Below are 17,500 nucleotides of genomic sequence, written 5' to 3' on the forward strand. Positions count from 1 at the left end.
TTTTTTCAGGAGAGAGTTATCATGAAGATTTAATGATACTGTAAAATAATGAAGTTTTACTGCCTTTCTTGCAGTACTCCATTAACTGAAGGGTTTACTTCAAAAAGGGTGTAAAACTCTTGTTGAAAAGTCAGAAAAATGCTACAAAATTGCCCAATGTTAGCCTGCACTGTTAATTTTGTGTGCTTAACCCTGGTAAATCAGCATTGGTACAAAAACCTACTTAGAATAATGACTTGTCAGTTTTGTTTGATACAATCCTTTGAAATTCAGCCTTTAGGAAAAAAGCAAATATGGATCCGCACAACTGAGTGTACAAAATCCATAGTGCATGCTTAAAATTGGCGCATTGGGTACATTTTCCTGACTTTTTCAGCCAATAAAGGTGGTTTGTGTCATTCTTGCCACAGGTATACATACATAACGGATTTGTTAAAGAATTTTTTATTGAAAAGTTCTTAATAGTGTGCTGTATTGTACAGTTCTTAACAGTGTTGTGCATGAAACTTCTACAATAACTTACACCTTCTCAGTTATTAAAGGCCTTAGTAGGGTAATGATTGCCTTATAGTTTACACATTACTGTTACTTCATAGTCATTTTGATGGTTTGTGTACAGAGCCAGCCAAGACTAGAGTAAGGCTTTGGCATGTAATTATTTAGGTAGGCTATTGAAATTTTTACAGAAATTACTTTTTTTGAAAAACAATTTGTACATCATAAAAATTCAAGTTTGTATGAAAGCCCTCAATAAAGTTTTGTGAAATGACTGAATTGCAAAATTACTTGCAGACTTACTGGTAATGTGCTCAATGTGCTAATGTGACAAAGCCTGTTTGTTTCAAACAATCCATTAAAAAAACCCTCCAGGTTTCATTTCACTAGTTTAAAAACTTTTCAATGATTTAATTTCAATCAGAATTTTTTTTATATTGTTTTCATTGTGTTAATAAATTGTTAATCCTGTGTTAAGATTTAGGAACTTTAGATACCAGTCCCTCATTGTTATCAGTAGGAGGGCTGCCGTATCCACCACCTCCAGGGGTCTGGACTCTAATGTGATCCTAGAAGGCAAAGAAGAGACAATTCTATTTTTACAGTGTTTCCTTGCTTCTTATAAAGACAAGTTATATCAAATTATCTGGTGGTGATTTATCCACAATACACCGGCAATAATTGTACTTCATTTGATTGCTCCTCTTGGAAAAGGGAACAGTGTGCTGTTCAGCCAGTTAGTAACCAGTTCTATTGCCAGAAATAGCCTGCAAACAGACTCTAGCTCGTGATCTAGCTCCTTTGTGGGAAATTGAAAGAAAACAAATCAGTGGGGATCATCGCTCGTTCCTTCTACAGTGTTTTTGGCTCACTCTGTTCGTTGATTTCCATACTGTTCTATGCTACACTTAAAGGCTTCAGTATTTAAGTTTATCCTCAATGGTTTTAAGTCACAAGATATATACTCGTTCAAACCATTGACAATTTTGTAAATGGAAGGAGTTACCTTGTATGGCAGTATTCATGCCAAAAAATATCTGAGGAATGGGGCAGGGACAGGGGGATATCACCCCCCCCCCCCAAAAAAAAAAAAAAAACCCTGACCGTGGGATTCAGAGGCAGGCTTAGAATTCTGATCCGCTGCAGCAACTGTTTGGGATAGAATACTGAAGTGTACCCCCCAGTGGGCAAGCATCCCATCAAGCACAGGGGGCGGGGAAAGCAGCAACAGTCGCTACATGAGACAGAAGCAAGGGATCAACTAACAACAAGGCTATTGTCAAGAAACAGTGCTTAAAGGGGAAGTATCACGAAACTTTGATGTAATTTCACAACCCAAAATGTTTGTCTGGCAACAGAAACAAAACAATGGTTGTCTAGGTTTGTTATAAATTAAACCCCAGGTCCCAGTTGTTCAAAGGGCGGATAATTTTATCCACTGGATAGTTTGCTATCCAGAAGATAAAATGTGTGCAAGATTTTTATGATAGTCCTATAATTTGTGAATAGAGTAGAAGCATATGTCAAATTTAAGAATGGGATTGCGTGGAAAACTTGCCAAAAGCATTGACTGGAGTACATGTACTCTGCTGGATAGTGACTTTCCAGTGGATAAAGTTATCCACTCTTTGAACAACTGGGGCCAGTGCAAGAAAACTGTCGATTAGTGCCTCTGGCCAGGGACAGAGTAGGTCGCAATGGATTGAAACTTGAAAAATATTAGGCTAATGTTTTTCAAGTTCTCGTATTTTTGTTTCTAAAATGTGCTAGAACAAATCACAGGTCGTTCCTGTCAAGAATTTAGTTGACTTTTCTCCTCTCATTGGTCTAGAATTATTTTGTAGTAAAGTGAAGGTCTTATTTCACCATTTGTAACAAAAGAGGTCAATTAAACCCCATGATACTTCCCCTTTAAGACATATCTTCACTTGGGAAGGCCTCGTGAATCGAAGCCTTCCCAAGTTAAGATATATTGTTTCTTGACAATAGACTTATTGTTGGTTGAACCATAAGGCTTTTGTCACGAGACAATACTCAGGAGTTTATTCTTTTTTGGACTCAAATTTAAGCCACCCCAAAACGGAATTACACCGTTAACCCAAAGGGGGTCAACAAACTCAACGCAAACTGAATTATTCAGAACTATTTAGACTGCAAAATACAGAGGATTATAGTTCGCGAGCCTCATTGCACAGCTTCTTGCTCGCTGTAGTCGTTTTCCTTGCACTTTTAAGCCTGGTTTTCACTAGCCTCAACGCAAGCATAAACACAAGCACAAGGATCAAATTTTTTCCTTTTTTCGTGCTTGGGCTTGCGCTTGCGTTGCGTTCGTTGTTGTCACTTGACATAAAGCTCTTATTCTTGTGCAGCCTGTGCTTGCGCAGCCTGTGATTAAGTCATGGAAAACCAGGCTTTAGTATTTTCAAAGTATACCAAGCTGATGTGATAGAGATTTTCATTCGGACTGCTCTCGATCAGACGAAAGACCAACACAAAAAGGCGGACTGTTTGCAGTCTATAAAATAATTCAATCGGAAAACCTTATTAAGTTCACTTGTACACTGTTCACGCTGGTAATCCTAAATACATTCCATTTTATTCGAATGACTTTCAAACAAACACAAAATGCAAACAAATAAGTTGAAATTACCCCTGCGTTTACAGTCACAGTCGCTTTTGATCCGAGGTTGATAATGCGTCCATCATTTCTCATGAGAAGATTCACTCCCACGCATCCTGGTCTACCTCCTGGAAATTTCAGAACAAGACAATAGCTTTACTTCCAAGAACATTCTGGATTCATAAGAAAGATGTTTTGCGTGCCACCAGGTAGGCTGCAGAACAGGCGTTATTTTGTTTGCGTTTTTTTTTTTTCAGGCGAGCGGAGGAAAGCACTAGGCAAGCGCGCGGCGCGAGTCACGAGCGCCTCGTGCTTGCCTCCGCTCGCCTGAAAAACGCAAAAAAATAAATAAATAAATAAATAAATAAAAAATAACGCCTGTTCTGCAGGCTAGCCACGAGGACGAGACAAAGGAAAATAATCTGATTCCCGAGAGGAATCGAAACCATGATCTTCTGGGGCCGAGTTGAAATAATGACGAAGTAGCACAAATAAAATCAGTAAAGTTATATTTTGTAGTGACGTTTTCGTTGGCGCTGCCGTCGTCGTTGAGGGGCCTGCAGAGACGACGACCGCAACGAGAACGTCAGAAAATAGTTTTAATAACCAAATCCGAAACCAAAACATTGGCTCTGCATGTGTGTTATAAACTTTGGTACATTTCTTTGCCTTCCTCTGCAAAACAACGACGTGCATGAAATGAAATGACCTTTCTCGTTCTGAACTTTAAAGCCGCCACTACGACGTTAGCTCCTGGATAGTTCGGCCATATTACACAAACCAAATGAGCAGAAGTTATCGCAAATTTATTCAGAAAACGCGAATGTAATTTTTGAGTCCCGTTTTCTTTGACGTCGTCGTCGTCTAGCAGTAGGGTGCTTAAGCAGCGATGACGGCAACGGCAACGGCAACGGCAACGAAAACGTCACTTCAAAATATATCTTTATTTCATTTGTGCAACTTCGCGATTATTTCAACTCGCTCAACTTCTACAGAAACGGCGAACTATCCAGGAAGCAAATTGGTAGGAGTGGCGTACAAGTTAAGAAACAAAATTCACCGTCGTGCGTTCAAGTTCTCCACAAAACCTTACATGCGGTCATCTCATGTTGTTGTTTTGCAGAGGACAGCAAAGAAATGTACCAAAATGTAAAACGCACGTGCAGAGCGATTGTTTTTGCTCATTAAACCTATTGTTTTGTGACGTTTTCGTTGCCGTTGCCGTCGTCGTTGCTTGAGCTCCCTACTGTACAACAAGAGCATTGCATTCAACTGTTACAATGACCGCACTTCTCTGAAGAGATATTTACGACGTACAGATACTCTGGAAAACTAAAGAAAATGCAAAATGAACAAAAGATTCATGACTTAGCCCCATTTTCTGATAGATTCGTCTTACTGACCATAAATAGCTGCAATGTGTTTTCCTAGTTATGGTTTTTCGCAAAACAACAGGGCTACCATACGTTCATTTCGATGGATATCTGTTCGGAAAGCCTTCATCCCCTTAGAAATTCGGATTTAGTTGTAAAGAAAATCTAAAGTTCTCTTCAGCAAAACGACAGCTCAAAATTTCGTAACACTAGAAAACTAATTAATCCCTTTCGCTTTCGAAGAGGCAAATATGTCCTTAAAAATGCGAAAAAAAGGTTAGCTATCATTTTCGTAACGCAATTAGGGGAATAAGAATTCGTTTCCTAAAACTTTCTGCAACTTGAAATTTCAGCTTAAACATCCAACAGGTCAAACTGTATTAGCTGACAGAAATATGCTTTTAGAAGGTAATAAAACAATCTGGGAACTCACCATTTATTTGCTCTTTGAAACTAATGACAATTTTGCAAATAGTACTGTTTAAATAAAAGAAATAAATATACATTTTAATATTTTTTAAAGTGCTTTGCTAAATGTTTTCGTTGGGCGCCTAACATTTGAAGCAAAATAGTTTACAATGTTGTTTCCTGCATTTCTACATCATTTTACGTCCTTTCGAAGGAAAAATATAGAGAGCCTATTTTTCGCTCGTCGATTTTTTCCAGCCCACTTTGACTTTGTCTTTGTCCCCACTATCTACCCCTGGGTCTCCGAAGATGAAGGCAAATTTGGGTGAGCTAACACAGTTTGACTTGTTCCGATTCTTTAACTGAAAATTTAAATTGCTGCAAACACACCAAGCGATTGTCGCCACCGATGCAGACACACCGGGCGATTTTTTTCGCCGATCGCGGTGATGTGACACTTCAACTTTGTTCCTGGGCTCCATCGAGGGGAGTTTTGAAAAGTCATGTGATAAAACCGCCCAACCTGGTTGGTTAACTTTACTGGCGATTCGCAGCATTGAGCGTAGAAAATCGCGGGAACGGGCACACTTGGCGAATGCCGACGAATAGGATATTTTCACTATGGCGTCATTTGACTACAACTACCAGAATCCTTCAGTTTTTTGTTTTTTCATGCTAATTAGAGCTATTGTTCTTTGCTGTCCACTGGGATTACAAAATTTGAATTCGAAAAGGAAAACGAAATGAATCGTGGTAGTTGTAGTCAAATGACGCCATCATGAAAATGGCCTATTTTAACGCCGATATCTGACATGCACGCCGATAGCAATCGCTGCACCGGGCACACCTGGCGATTTTCGCTGATCGCGGCGATCGGCCTATAAAATCGCCACTGAGGTGTGTCGCCGGCTTTATGTTCCTGGAATTTACAAGTTGCTGTTGGCTTTCTGAAAATGTTAGCTTGGTTTTTTTTTCGCACTTTTTACGACGTATTGCGAAAGTTTGGGGTGACCTTTCGCTAAAGAAAAACGCTACGTTTCAGTGTCCACAATTTATTCCGAATTTCCGAGGCAGGTAATTTTGCAGGTATTCCACCAAAACGAACCCTTGGGTGCTACTGTTATTTTGATTTTGAACAAGTCGTTTTTCTTGTAATATATCAAACACGAGGAAGAGTGTTTCCTCCGATTTCCAAACACCGAGAACTAGGTTGGAAAAACGAGGCGCAGCCGAGTTTTTTTTTTTAACCAACTTCGAGGTGTTTGGAAATAGGAGGAAACACTCTTTCGAGTGTTTGATATAGCTTCTCAAACTAATGATAATTCTTCGATAAATGCTAAGCAAAAGTTCACAAAATTTTATGATAATTAAGATCACATTTTCAAACCTCCTCCACGGTAGTGATTTCCTTTATTTTGGCTTGATGAATTATTAATGAATTTGAGGAGTTACACTCAAAAACTCATTAATAATTCATAAGCCCATTGACGTATCAAATGGTCGATAAAACATCACGTGTAGTGGTTTTAAAACCCGATAAAACCTCCTCCTTATTAGTATGCGGTGTTTAATGTTTTTCTCGTATGCCAATTTCCAACTTTCACAAAAGCATCATTGTTATGAACTCTCTTGACACACGCTTTTCCAGGAATGTTTTTGAAGCCGTTCAAAAAACTCGCAGCACGTGTTTTATCGGGTCTAAAATAAACCACTCGGCTGCGCCTCGTGGTTTTAAATCCCGATAAAAAACTGCTGCTCATGTTTTAAACATTACTTCGAATACTAAAAATTTAGCGTATAGTTGTCGACTCTCATCCCACATACTACGTTTTTCCAGTTGTCGACAACATTTACTGAGTTGTCGACAACTAAATGTCAAGTATGTGGAGGCCCTAAACCAGCTAATAGGTCGTTCCATTTCGTATTTTAATACGACTTCAGGTTATAAGGCCTTACAGGAAAACTGTGAGCTTCGAGGAGCAGATAATGTCCAAGGACAAATATCTGAGCATATTTTTAAAGCCAAATGGGGGCTATTGTGGTTATTATCCTTCAAATATTTTTCGCAACATGTAGCAACGAGCTTGAGTATTTGAACATTTCATTTAAGAACAGTTTACCGTCAAAAACGTTTAGAGCGCATGTTGTTTTCTGATACTGCTTTATCGACCAGCAGGTTTATCTCTCCTTCTGTCACAAACGCAAACCGTTCCCCCATCTTGACACTAATTTTAATTGTAAACTTGACGCGCCTTGAAGTTTTTGAAATTGGGGAATATCACTTGGGGAATATCATCGGATATTCCCCTGTTTTAGCTGGGGTATATTCGGTCACATGAGGCGTTTAGACCAATCGCCGCGAGCGAAAATATTTGATGGATTATTATTTGCGATATTGTCCTCTCAAAATGACGGTTTCTGATTGGCTCAAAAACTGTCAAGTGAGCATGACAGCACGGCACTTAAGGTCATTCCCCTGTTTTGCAGTGCGCAACTCTACTGCGCACAATGGCAAAATAAAATATTTACTCTCATTTCTAGCTAACTACTGAGTATCACTCAATATGACTGGTATCTAACAGCAAAATTCTTAATTTGCAGACTCGCCCCAGTCCCTTCGCGGAGAAACCAGTTTTGAAGCTCGATTTACCACTGCTTTGTGAAATATCTACAAAACCAACCCGGTGAACCTATTTTCTCTTTTCAGATTTCTAACCACAATATCGTTTGCCAACTACCGTGAAAATTTAAGGAAAATCCTAGTGTTAGAAACATCAAATTTTGCGCCTAATATCTAGCCAATGGACATTTTGGCCTACCTTCAGAGGTAACGAATTAGATTATTTTGTTGAATATCTCAGTAGTATAAGGAATAGTTTTCAAACAGATTTCACATTGAAAATGATTTATGAACAGGGAAAAAAATTCTATGAAATGAGCCGTTAACTGTTCTCTTTAGAAAATAATTCCTGTTTTTGGCAAATGCTCTATTATAGTCCTTTTTGTCCAAACAAGCAGAAATTACCATATTTTGATGCTTCGTTGCTGAAGAACAAGCAGGTGACCCCCTCTTTTTATTTCATTTTTGCAGTTTACATATAGTGAACCACACATGGGCAAAGTTTGAAAAAAATCAGAGTCTGGGTTCTATTTTAGGGGAATGACCTTAAATGGGTTCGGCGCGCACAGATCAGAATTTTACTTCTGTGAATGAACATGCGACGTTGGATGGTGTTGTTTATTTCTTTTCATTTAAGTTCACAAAGCTTCTGACTCTGTTCAAGGACCACTTGTACGCCCAATACGCAATATATGTTCTCCCAACTAGCCGTCAATATAAAGTCGTATTGCCGTCTCAAAATCGAATTTAGTTTATAATGATTCAAATATTAACCATACGAAGAGAGGCAGCTGAATTTCTTGGTTTTATAACACAACGATTGGCTACGAATCTTACCATCCAAGCAAACCCGGCTGTCTGCCTTATTCTGAATGCAATAGACGATGCGAACGTTTAGGGTTAGTTCTCAAGTGTAAAAACTAGCTGGTTGGCAGGCTGGTCCAAAAGAGACCGACAGAGACCCAATCTTTAATGTCCTCCTTTTACTCCCAAACAACAAACATGTAGATCATTGTTATTTTAATTTATTGCCAAATGACGTTTACACTCTGTTTAATTGTATGTACGTAATAAACAACTCTTTTTCTGCCAGCACAGCCTGAACTGAATTAACTCTATTAAAACTAGTCTAGCAAAATGACTTGGATCTCCAGTCGCCGAGTATTCTGAACGTCAAGCTTAGCAGTTTTCTCCGAAGAAACACCCAGCAAGCTTTTCCAAACTTTATTAGACTTAGCACTGGTTTTCGAGGGGGAAACGGTAGGGATAATCGAATTTCAGTTCCACACAATCGCTGAGTATATTAGGCTTTGGGATTGTTGCTCGGTAATGTTTCGGAACACTTCAAGAGTTTCTTAAGGCCTTGGCGGTAATTCTGACTGAAAATGAAACAGATACAAGGATTGATGGCGGAATTTGCTTGAGCCAAAAACAGGGCAACGAAATGGCTGAGAGCCATGGCACAATAAAATCGACTGTTCCATGAAAATGCAAATAGAATATGAAAAACACTCCATGGTAATAGGCATAGGACCATGCCGAAAACAATGGCAATGGCCATCTTCAAAACGTTCCTGTGTCTTTGCTCGCGTTGTCTTGCGTTGTTGGTTAAATGTTCTCCTGGGATCTTCCCTGATTTGAGCTTGATAAAGATGATAGAGTAAAGCACGGCCACCAAAAAGATAGGAATATGAAGACAAACAACGTACATGGCAAGAACGTAATTTGCGAAGGCTTCCGTATTCAAGTGCACGTGCTTGCTGACACAAGTTAATTGTCCTTGGTATTCAACACGTTCCATGGTGGCAAATAGCACTGGCGAGTTAATTGCCATCGCAACGATCCAAGATGCGAGAATGAAGATGGGGCATGCCTTTGAGCTGATGAGTGGGAAACGGAGGGGAAGCAGCACGGCTCCAAATCGATCCACAGCTATCAGAAGCACGCTTTGAATAGACACACCGCTGGAGACATACAATAAGAAGGAGGTCAGCTTACACAAAGTCTGGCCGAGATGACCACTGATAAGCGACGAGTCTGCATACAAATATGTTATATGCCGCGGGAACAGGGAAATAGAATACAGCAAGTCGGACATGGCCATATTGACGATGAAAAAGTTGATCGGTTTACGCAATGTTTGCGTCTTGTAAACAATGATTCCGATGAAAGAATTCCCGACCAGCGAAACAGCAGATATTACACTGTAACCAATGGTTTGTGCGATTCTTGCCGCTTGAGGATTCAGCAGACTGGAGCAGCTCGATCCATTCACCGTGGTATTCATGTGTGCGTCTTAAAGCTAGCTCTGTTACCGCTTTCTTCAAAGCAAGTACTCAGTAGCCGCTTTGTTATGCCGGAGGCGGAATAACCATCATCACGTACAAGAAATTGAAAAGCTATTCATAAACCAATATGTCAGCGTCTTTCGTTGCTAAAGAGCTATTTACGACTGTAAGATGTAAACAGCTGTTTTTGAATAGGAAAGGATGATGGCACGAATTATCACCAATGTTCTGTTCGACTTCCTTCCAAACATTACAACCTAATAAATTATTACAGACTTCGAATCAGATAATCCTTTAGACCTGGGAACACGCAGGAGACATCAATTTAAGTACTTTGCTAAAATGGTCTTGTTGGGTTCCCAACACTTGAAGCAACATCTCCCTGCATTCCTACATCATTTTATGTCCTTTCAAAAGGCAAATTTGTGAAAGCTAATACAGTTTCATCTGCTCCGATTCTTTAGCTGAAAATTTAAATTGCCGCAAATTTTAAGAAACGTAATCTTCATGATCACCGAATTTACGAGTTGTTATTGGCTTTTTGAAAATGCTACCTAGCCTTTTTTTTCGCAATTTTGACCACGTATTTGCACCTCTGAAAATTTTCAGCCCTGCGAAAGTTTGAGGTGACCTTTCGCTAAAGAAAACGCCACATTTTCCTCACAGTTTATTCCGAATTTCCGGGGCAGGTAATTTCTTTCCTAACAGATACTCCACCGAAATGAACTGTTGATTCTTTTGATTTTGAACAAATTGTTTTTCTTGTTACAGTACGTAAACCAGCTAATACATCCGCGCTCCATTTCGTATTTCAATATTACTTCAAATTTTAAGTCTTTGAATATTTGGAAGCACTCGCCTTTTGCTGCAATCTACAAATATATTTAATTTCCAATAACAATGATTAACTCAAAAATTAACCATACAAAACATCTGTTCGTTAACACATCTGTGACTTAAAGTGCCTATGAAGCGAAAGTTATTTTTGTGTAGTTATAAAATTTGCACTTTAACATATACGATTTCGAAGTTTTAGTGTGCTGGGGTAAAAATTGTGGATTTTACGAACGCTCAATGTTGGGCTATTTTGCTTTCAAAAATGGTCAGAGGACTGGGTCGCGTTTTATGCTGAATTCCAAGTTGTGACGTCACGTTGGTGCCAAAAGCTTCGTTTACTTTCATTCCGTTCTTGCCGCCAAAAAGGATTGTAGAAAGAGAAAATCATGTCTAGCGATTCTGTGAACGATCGATTCTGGCAACTCTCTTTGCTACGGCCGCCAGCAACGCAATCGCCCTCGCTGTTGCTTATCTTTCTTCTCTTCCGCCATGATGAATTGCAATTCTTGGCACCAACGTGACGTCAGCGGTTATTGTCACCTGGCATTTTGGTTGCACGATTCGAATACCATTTTTGAAGGCAAAAATAGCCCAACGTTGAACGCTCACAAAATCGGCAATTTTAAACTTTGAAATCCCGTGTTTGATAGAGTAAATTTTATAGCTACCTGACGACAATTTTCGCTTCATAGACACTTTAACAGAATGAATGCCAGCGAATCTTATAATCCAAGCAAAGCTGTCTTCCTAATTCTGAACAGAGTCCCCTACTGAACGAAACGGGGGGGGGGGGGGGGGGGCAATTTTCCAAGTGTAAAAGGTAGCTGCTTGGTAGGCCGGTCCACTGGCTGCGAGATCAGCTTATGTCGGGCTGGACCAAAAGAGAGCGACAGAGACCAAATCTTTCATGTCCTCCTTGTACACTCCCAAACAACCAACATGTAAATCAGTTGTTATTTTTATTCATTGCCAAGTGATGTTTCCACTCTGTTTAAATAAAGTTTTATGTACGTACGTAATAAACAACTCTTTTCCTGCCAACACAGCCGGAACTTTTTTAATGTGGGAAGCGGAATAACCATCGTCACGTACAAGAAATTGAAAAGCGATTTATAAATCAATATGTCAGTGTCTTTCGTTGCTAAAGAGCTTTTTCAGTACGACTGTACGACGTAAACTTAACAAATCGAATGTGGTTTAGCGTTGTCTGCACTCTTATCGACAACGATATTCGTCATCACAGTGGTCCAAATGTTGTGGCGAGTGAGTCCACAACAAATTTTGGCGACTGTGATGACGAATATCGTTGTCGATAAGAGTGGAGACAACGCTAAACCACATTCGGTTTGTTTTTTACCACAATATCAACGTCAAAGAAAATTTGTTGTGGACTCACGAGGCGCACAACATTTTGACCACTGTCATGACGAATATCGTTGTCGATAAGGGTGCAGACAACGCTAAACCACATTCGATTTGTTAAGTTTCCTGCATTCCTACATCATTTTATGTTCTTTTAAAAGGCAAATTTGTGAAAGCTACTGAACACAGTTTGATCTGCTCCCATTCTTTAGCTGAAAATTTAAATTGCCGCAAATTTTAAGGAACGTAATTTCTTTCCTAACAGAATGATACTCCACCGAATTGAACCGTTGATTCTTTTGATTTTGAACAAATTGTTTTTCTTGCTACAGTACGTAAACCAGCTAATACGTCGTTCCATTTATTATTTGAATACTACTTCAAATATAAGTCTTTGAATATTTGGAAGCACTCGCCTTTTGCTGCAGTCTACAAATATATTTAATTTCCAATAACAATGATTCATATGAATTCAAAAATTAACCATACGAAGACATCTGTTTGTTAACACATCTGTCACTTAACACAATAAATGCCAGCGAATCTTATGATCCAAGCAAAGCTGTCTTCCTAATTCTGAACAGAGTCCGCCTACTGAACGAAGACAACTGTAGTAGACCATGCGAACGTGGAGGGGGGAGGGGGACAATGTTTCAAGTGCAAAAGGTAGCTGCTTGGTAGGCCGGTCCACTGGCTGCGAGATAAGCTTGTCGGGATGGACCAAAAAAGAACGACAGAGACCAAATCTTAAACCCCGAAACAAACATGTAAATCAGTTGTTATTTTTATTCATTGCCAAGTGATGTTTCCACTCTGCTTAAATAAAGTTTTATGTATGTGCGTTATAACAAACAACTCTTTTTCTGCCAGCACAGCCTGAACTGAATAAAATCTATAAAATCTAACTAGTCTGACCAAATTACTTGGATCTCTATTCCCCGAGTATTCTGAACGCGAAGCCAAGCAGTTTTCTCTGAAGAAACACCCAGCAAGCTTTTTCAGACTTTATTAGACTTATCACTGGTTTTCGAGGGGAAATGGTAGGGATAATTTTTCTATCGAATTTCAGTTCCACACAATCGCTAAGTACATTACACTTTGGGAGTAACATTATTGCTCGGTAATGTTTAGGAACACTTCAAGAGTTTCTTAAGGCCTTGGCGGTAATTCTGACTGAAAATGAAACAGATACAAGGATTGATGGCGGAATTTGCTTGAGCCAAAAACTGGGCAATGAAATGGCAGAGAGCCATGGCACAATACAATCGGCTATTCCATGAAAATACAAATAAAACACTCCATGGTAACAGGCATAGGACCATGCCGAAAACAATGGCAATGGCCATCTTCAAAACGTTCCTGTGTCTCTGCTCGCGTTGTTTTGCGTTGTTGGTTGAATGTTCTCCTGGGATCTTCCTTGACTTGAGCTTGATAAAGATGACAGGGTAAAGCACGGCCACCAAAAAGATAGCAATATAAAGACAGACAACATACATGGCAAGAACGTAATTTGCGAAGGCTTCCGTATTCAACTGCTTGCTGACACAAGTTGATTGTCCTTGGCATTCAACACGTTCCATGGCGGCAAATAGCACTGGCGAGTTAATTGCGATCGCAATGATCGAAGATGCGAGAATGAAGAAGGGGCATGCCTTTGAGCTGATGAGTGGGGAACGGAGGGGAAGCAGCACGGTTCCAAATCGATCCACAGCTATCAGAACTACGCCTTGAATAGACACACCAGTGGAGACATACAATAAGAAGGAGGTCAGCTTACACAAAGTCTGGCCGAGATGACCACTGATAAGCGACGAGTCTGCATACAAATATGTTATATGCCGCGTGAACAGGGAAATGGGATACAGCAAATCGGGCATGGCCATATTGACGATGAAGAGTTGATCGGTTTACGCAATGTTTGCGTCTTGTAAACAATGATTCCGATGAAAGAATTCCCGACCAGCGAAACAGCAGATATTACGCTGTAACCAATGGTTTGTGCGATTCTTGCCGCTTGAGGATTCAGCAGACTGGAGCAGCTCGATCCATTCACCGTGGTATTCATGTGTGCGTCTTAATGCTAGCTCTGTTACCGCTTTCTTCAAAGCAAGTACTCAGTAGCCGCTTTGTTATGCCGGAGGCGAAATAACCGTCATCACGTACAAGAAATTAAAATTAAGAATGGTTTCACGCCTCCAGCTGTGGTGCTCGAGGCAAGCTCTAGCTTCTTGAGTGCTGAATGATCTCCAAACTTCTCAAGTGCATCCATAACTGACGCAGCTAAATGTATGAACCAATTATTTTAAAACATAGTGACGACTAAGTAGTGCGCGGAAAAGAGGTTTTTTTGTGATTGATTAAAAAATCACCAGAGCCTTCCACCTGTGGTGGAAGAAAGGTTTTCTTAAGGACGGTGCCTGCAAATACTGAGATATTGTTGGACAGTTCATAACTATGCGGGAAAAGTAGATCTTAGTATGAGCTATTGGAATCTAAAAACAAAAACAACAAACACTGGGGATAGCCACGTATTCTTCAAAGAAAATTAAGCAGCACTAATTCGACAGAGCTGTAAAATACATATCAATGTGTGGCAATTTCTCCAAATTGAAGCTTAATTATCTCCAACAAATGCGCGGTTAGCCCTAACCCTTGCTCAGACCTACTTTACCAGCAAAAATATCTTTGAACTAGTAGACACCATCTTTATAAAAGCCTAGTTTTTCGCACAACCCCGAGATGCGCAGAACGTTTGCTCAGTAGCAAAAGGAACTTTAAGGGAGATACGTTAGCGAAACAGTTTTATGGCTTGAAAAAAATCATGCACAAATGAGCCCTGGAGAGCTGACTAAACAAAGGCGCCAAATGTCGGCTAAACGCCGAAAAGCAAAAATGAACATTTTTTTTGTATTTTAAAAGTTTTTATTCCATTTTATTTAGTTACTGATTCACAAATGAAAACGATACTAGTACAGCACGCACAGACACGCACATATCTACAAAGGACAGTAATTAGGGAGCCACGACGCGTTATTATTATTATTTTGTTTCTCTTTATGAGCACCAAATATCAATCGTGGTGTTTGCTAATGTACTTGCCCCATTTATTTAAATGAATAGCTAAGTTATCTAGTGATTTATCTCGTGATTTAGCGATTTTAGTTTCGAGCTGATAAACTACTTTAACCCTTGCAATAAATACTCTAGGGATAGGTCTGGTTTCGACAATTCTACAATTATATATGTGCCGTTTTGCTATTAACAAAATATGATTTACAAATAAATAATCTTCACGTAATCCCCATATATCAACTAAGTCGAAATCTAGACGTAGGTCCTGGAGAGCTGACTAAACAAAGGCGGGGAGCTGACTAAACAAAGGCGCCAAATGTCGGCTCAACGCCGACAAGCAAAAATTAACATTGCCATTGATTGCTTCTTTAATTCCGCTGTGTCTACAATTAACCGGGCGCGTCATGCAGTTATAAATGGAAGCTACACCAGGTGTAGCCGAGGGGAAAATAATTTTTTGTCTTTTTAAAGAAGTGATACGAGAAGGAAGTAAAAGAGAGAGAACATTGAAAGAAAAAAGGAAGAGTCACTTTTTGACTTCAACATAAAACTTCACTCGGCAGATATTATCAGTGGAACGATGTCTTGAGTGTTTGTGCTTGCACCTGTGCTCTAATTTTTGTTAAAAGCGATCATTATTCCACATATCAGTTTTGACTACATGAACACGATTAAATGGCCAGCTGTCAAGGTGATTGTTGAATTAAAAAAAAACCAGATTTATCCGAGGAAAAAAAGTTTTATCTGTATCGAATAAAATAAACCGATAACCGAAAGCTATCAACAAGAAAATTAAAATTAGAAAAATCGTGAGAAAACAACAACATGTTGTTCTTCTTTTAGTTTGCCGGGACAGTAAACTGCAAGTTTGAATGCACTTGAAGTCTGTGAGCTTATTTGAAGCAGCCAGTGAGAATTGCTGAGTGTTTTAAGAAGGTGACAAAGCTACTGCAAGCAAAGCCACTTACCCTGAAGCCCATAAGGCTGGAAAGCTGACCTCCGCTCACATAAAACGGACAATAATTGATTCCTTCTGAATACCAATTCTCGTACTACTCCATCCCCTCCCCTGTGGAAACCATCTCCTCCGGTGCCGGGATTAAGATGAAAACGAACTAAAAGAACAGGATACCTGGGGAGAATTACATGAAGGCAGTTACTGTATTTTGTAATCTGGGTCCAGTTGTTCAAAGCCCGGTTAAGTTAATCCTGGGTTAACATAAACTTTGATTCAAGTTTAATGACTAATCAATAAAGATTCTTCCAAAAGAGTTTCATCCTTAAGTTCTGGCTTAGACTTTTCTTTACCATTAGCTTAAAATTAGCTCTTGAAAACATTTAAAATAAGCGAGATGAAACCTCGGTTAATTGTTAATCGGGGATTAGCGTTAATTGGCTTTCGAACAATCGGACCCTGACATCTATCTCGGCTCAATAAATGACTGGTAACATGCGAAGTTGGTTTCTCAAAGGACAATTACAGTTTTCCAGACTCCCTTCAAGGTTTTTCCAAAGGATGCTTTTCGCAGATGACCAAGTTTAGAGGTGACTGTTTGGGTTGTATAATGAACCGGGCAGGAGAGGAAAGGGAAAGAGAAGAGCAAAAAGGAAAATACGAAGGGAGACAAAAAGAACATACGAAGGCCGCGCCATGAAGACATGAATATGACAGGATTTGTTTACGGGAGTTTTCATCGTCATATTGCCATAAAGCTTCTTCTTACGTGCTAGGCATGGAGGTGACATAATTCCTACGGTCTCATCCATTTCATGGTGTGTTCAATAGCAAATATTTCGCTCCAAGTTTCATTCAACACTGACTTAGCTTGCTTTAGCTAAGACGAGTAAGCGAGAGATTTATAGATAAGTGTGAGATGTTGCGTGTGACCAACCTCGTTCCCACGTTCTTTCACCTCCATCACCCCTCTGGGGTGGAGAGATGAAAGAACCTGGGCACGAGGTTAGTGTGTGAAGTGATTGAGATCGAGTGGAAAGTCTGCCGGCGGGAGGGGGGGGGGGGGGGGGTGGCGGTGTTAATCATTCGGTTAACTGTACATTCATTCTTACCTTCTCTCTATAATCTCGGGGTCTGTTATTCTTGTGTTTGTCATGTGACTATGGACGCCACTCCGTCCCTCCCACGTGGGACCCTACAGAAAACAATCTAATTAATCACCGTACTAAAATGGTGCAAAAAGGTCTTGTTACAAGTTTAGAAAACTCTTATTTAGACGACTTCTTGTAGCATCGAAAGTGAGCGAAAGTGAATCTGGTAGATGACATACCGCCATGACTAATAAAGCAGAGAATAATTCAATGCCATGACCTAGAAAATATTATATTCTTTTAAAATAGATTCATGCAACGAGTTTATTATTCCGCTACTTTTTCCAACTGAATTTTTACTTTAGATTCATGCATTCGC

At 39.7% G+C, this 17,500-nt stretch overlaps 2 protein-coding genes across 4 annotated transcripts in view; one reads left to right on the forward strand and one right to left on the reverse strand.

The window, feature by feature from the left end:
* LOC146478036 (G1/S-specific cyclin-E1-like) overlaps nucleotides 1-769 on the forward strand; it is a 14,567-nt gene extending 13,798 nt beyond the window's left edge. For both annotated transcript variants that reach the window (XR_014865218.1, XM_085112735.1), the window contains one exon: nucleotides 1-769. This exon is cut by the window's left edge. The gene's annotated coding sequence lies outside the window, so the exon portion shown is untranslated.
* LOC146478037 (5-oxoprolinase-like) overlaps nucleotides 1-17,500 on the reverse strand; it is a 102,602-nt gene that overhangs the window by 258 nt on the left and 84,844 nt on the right. Inside the window, exons 37-40 of one of the 2 annotated variants that reach the window (XM_085112726.1) lie at nucleotides 17,143-17,225; nucleotides 16,044-16,207; nucleotides 3,146-3,243; nucleotides 1-1,064 (exon numbers count right to left, since the gene is read on the reverse strand). The exon at nucleotides 1-1,064 is cut by the window's left edge and continues 258 nt beyond it. In XM_085112726.1, the coding sequence (XP_084968852.1) occupies nucleotides 969-1,064; nucleotides 3,146-3,243; nucleotides 16,044-16,207; nucleotides 17,143-17,225 (441 nt within the window). In that variant the 3' untranslated portion in view covers nucleotides 1-968. Of the gene's footprint in view, nucleotides 1,065-3,145; nucleotides 3,244-8,785; nucleotides 9,481-16,043; nucleotides 16,208-17,142; nucleotides 17,226-17,500 lie in introns of those variants that run through there. The other variant, XM_085112727.1, reaches the window with a different exon arrangement.

The sequence above is a fragment of the Pavona decussata genome, unplaced genomic scaffold (genome assembly GCF_977016875.1).
Source record: "Pavona decussata unplaced genomic scaffold, jaPavDecu1.1 SCAFFOLD_67, whole genome shotgun sequence".
In the NCBI taxonomy this organism is placed as follows: Eukaryota; Metazoa; Cnidaria; class Anthozoa; order Scleractinia; family Agariciidae; genus Pavona; species Pavona decussata.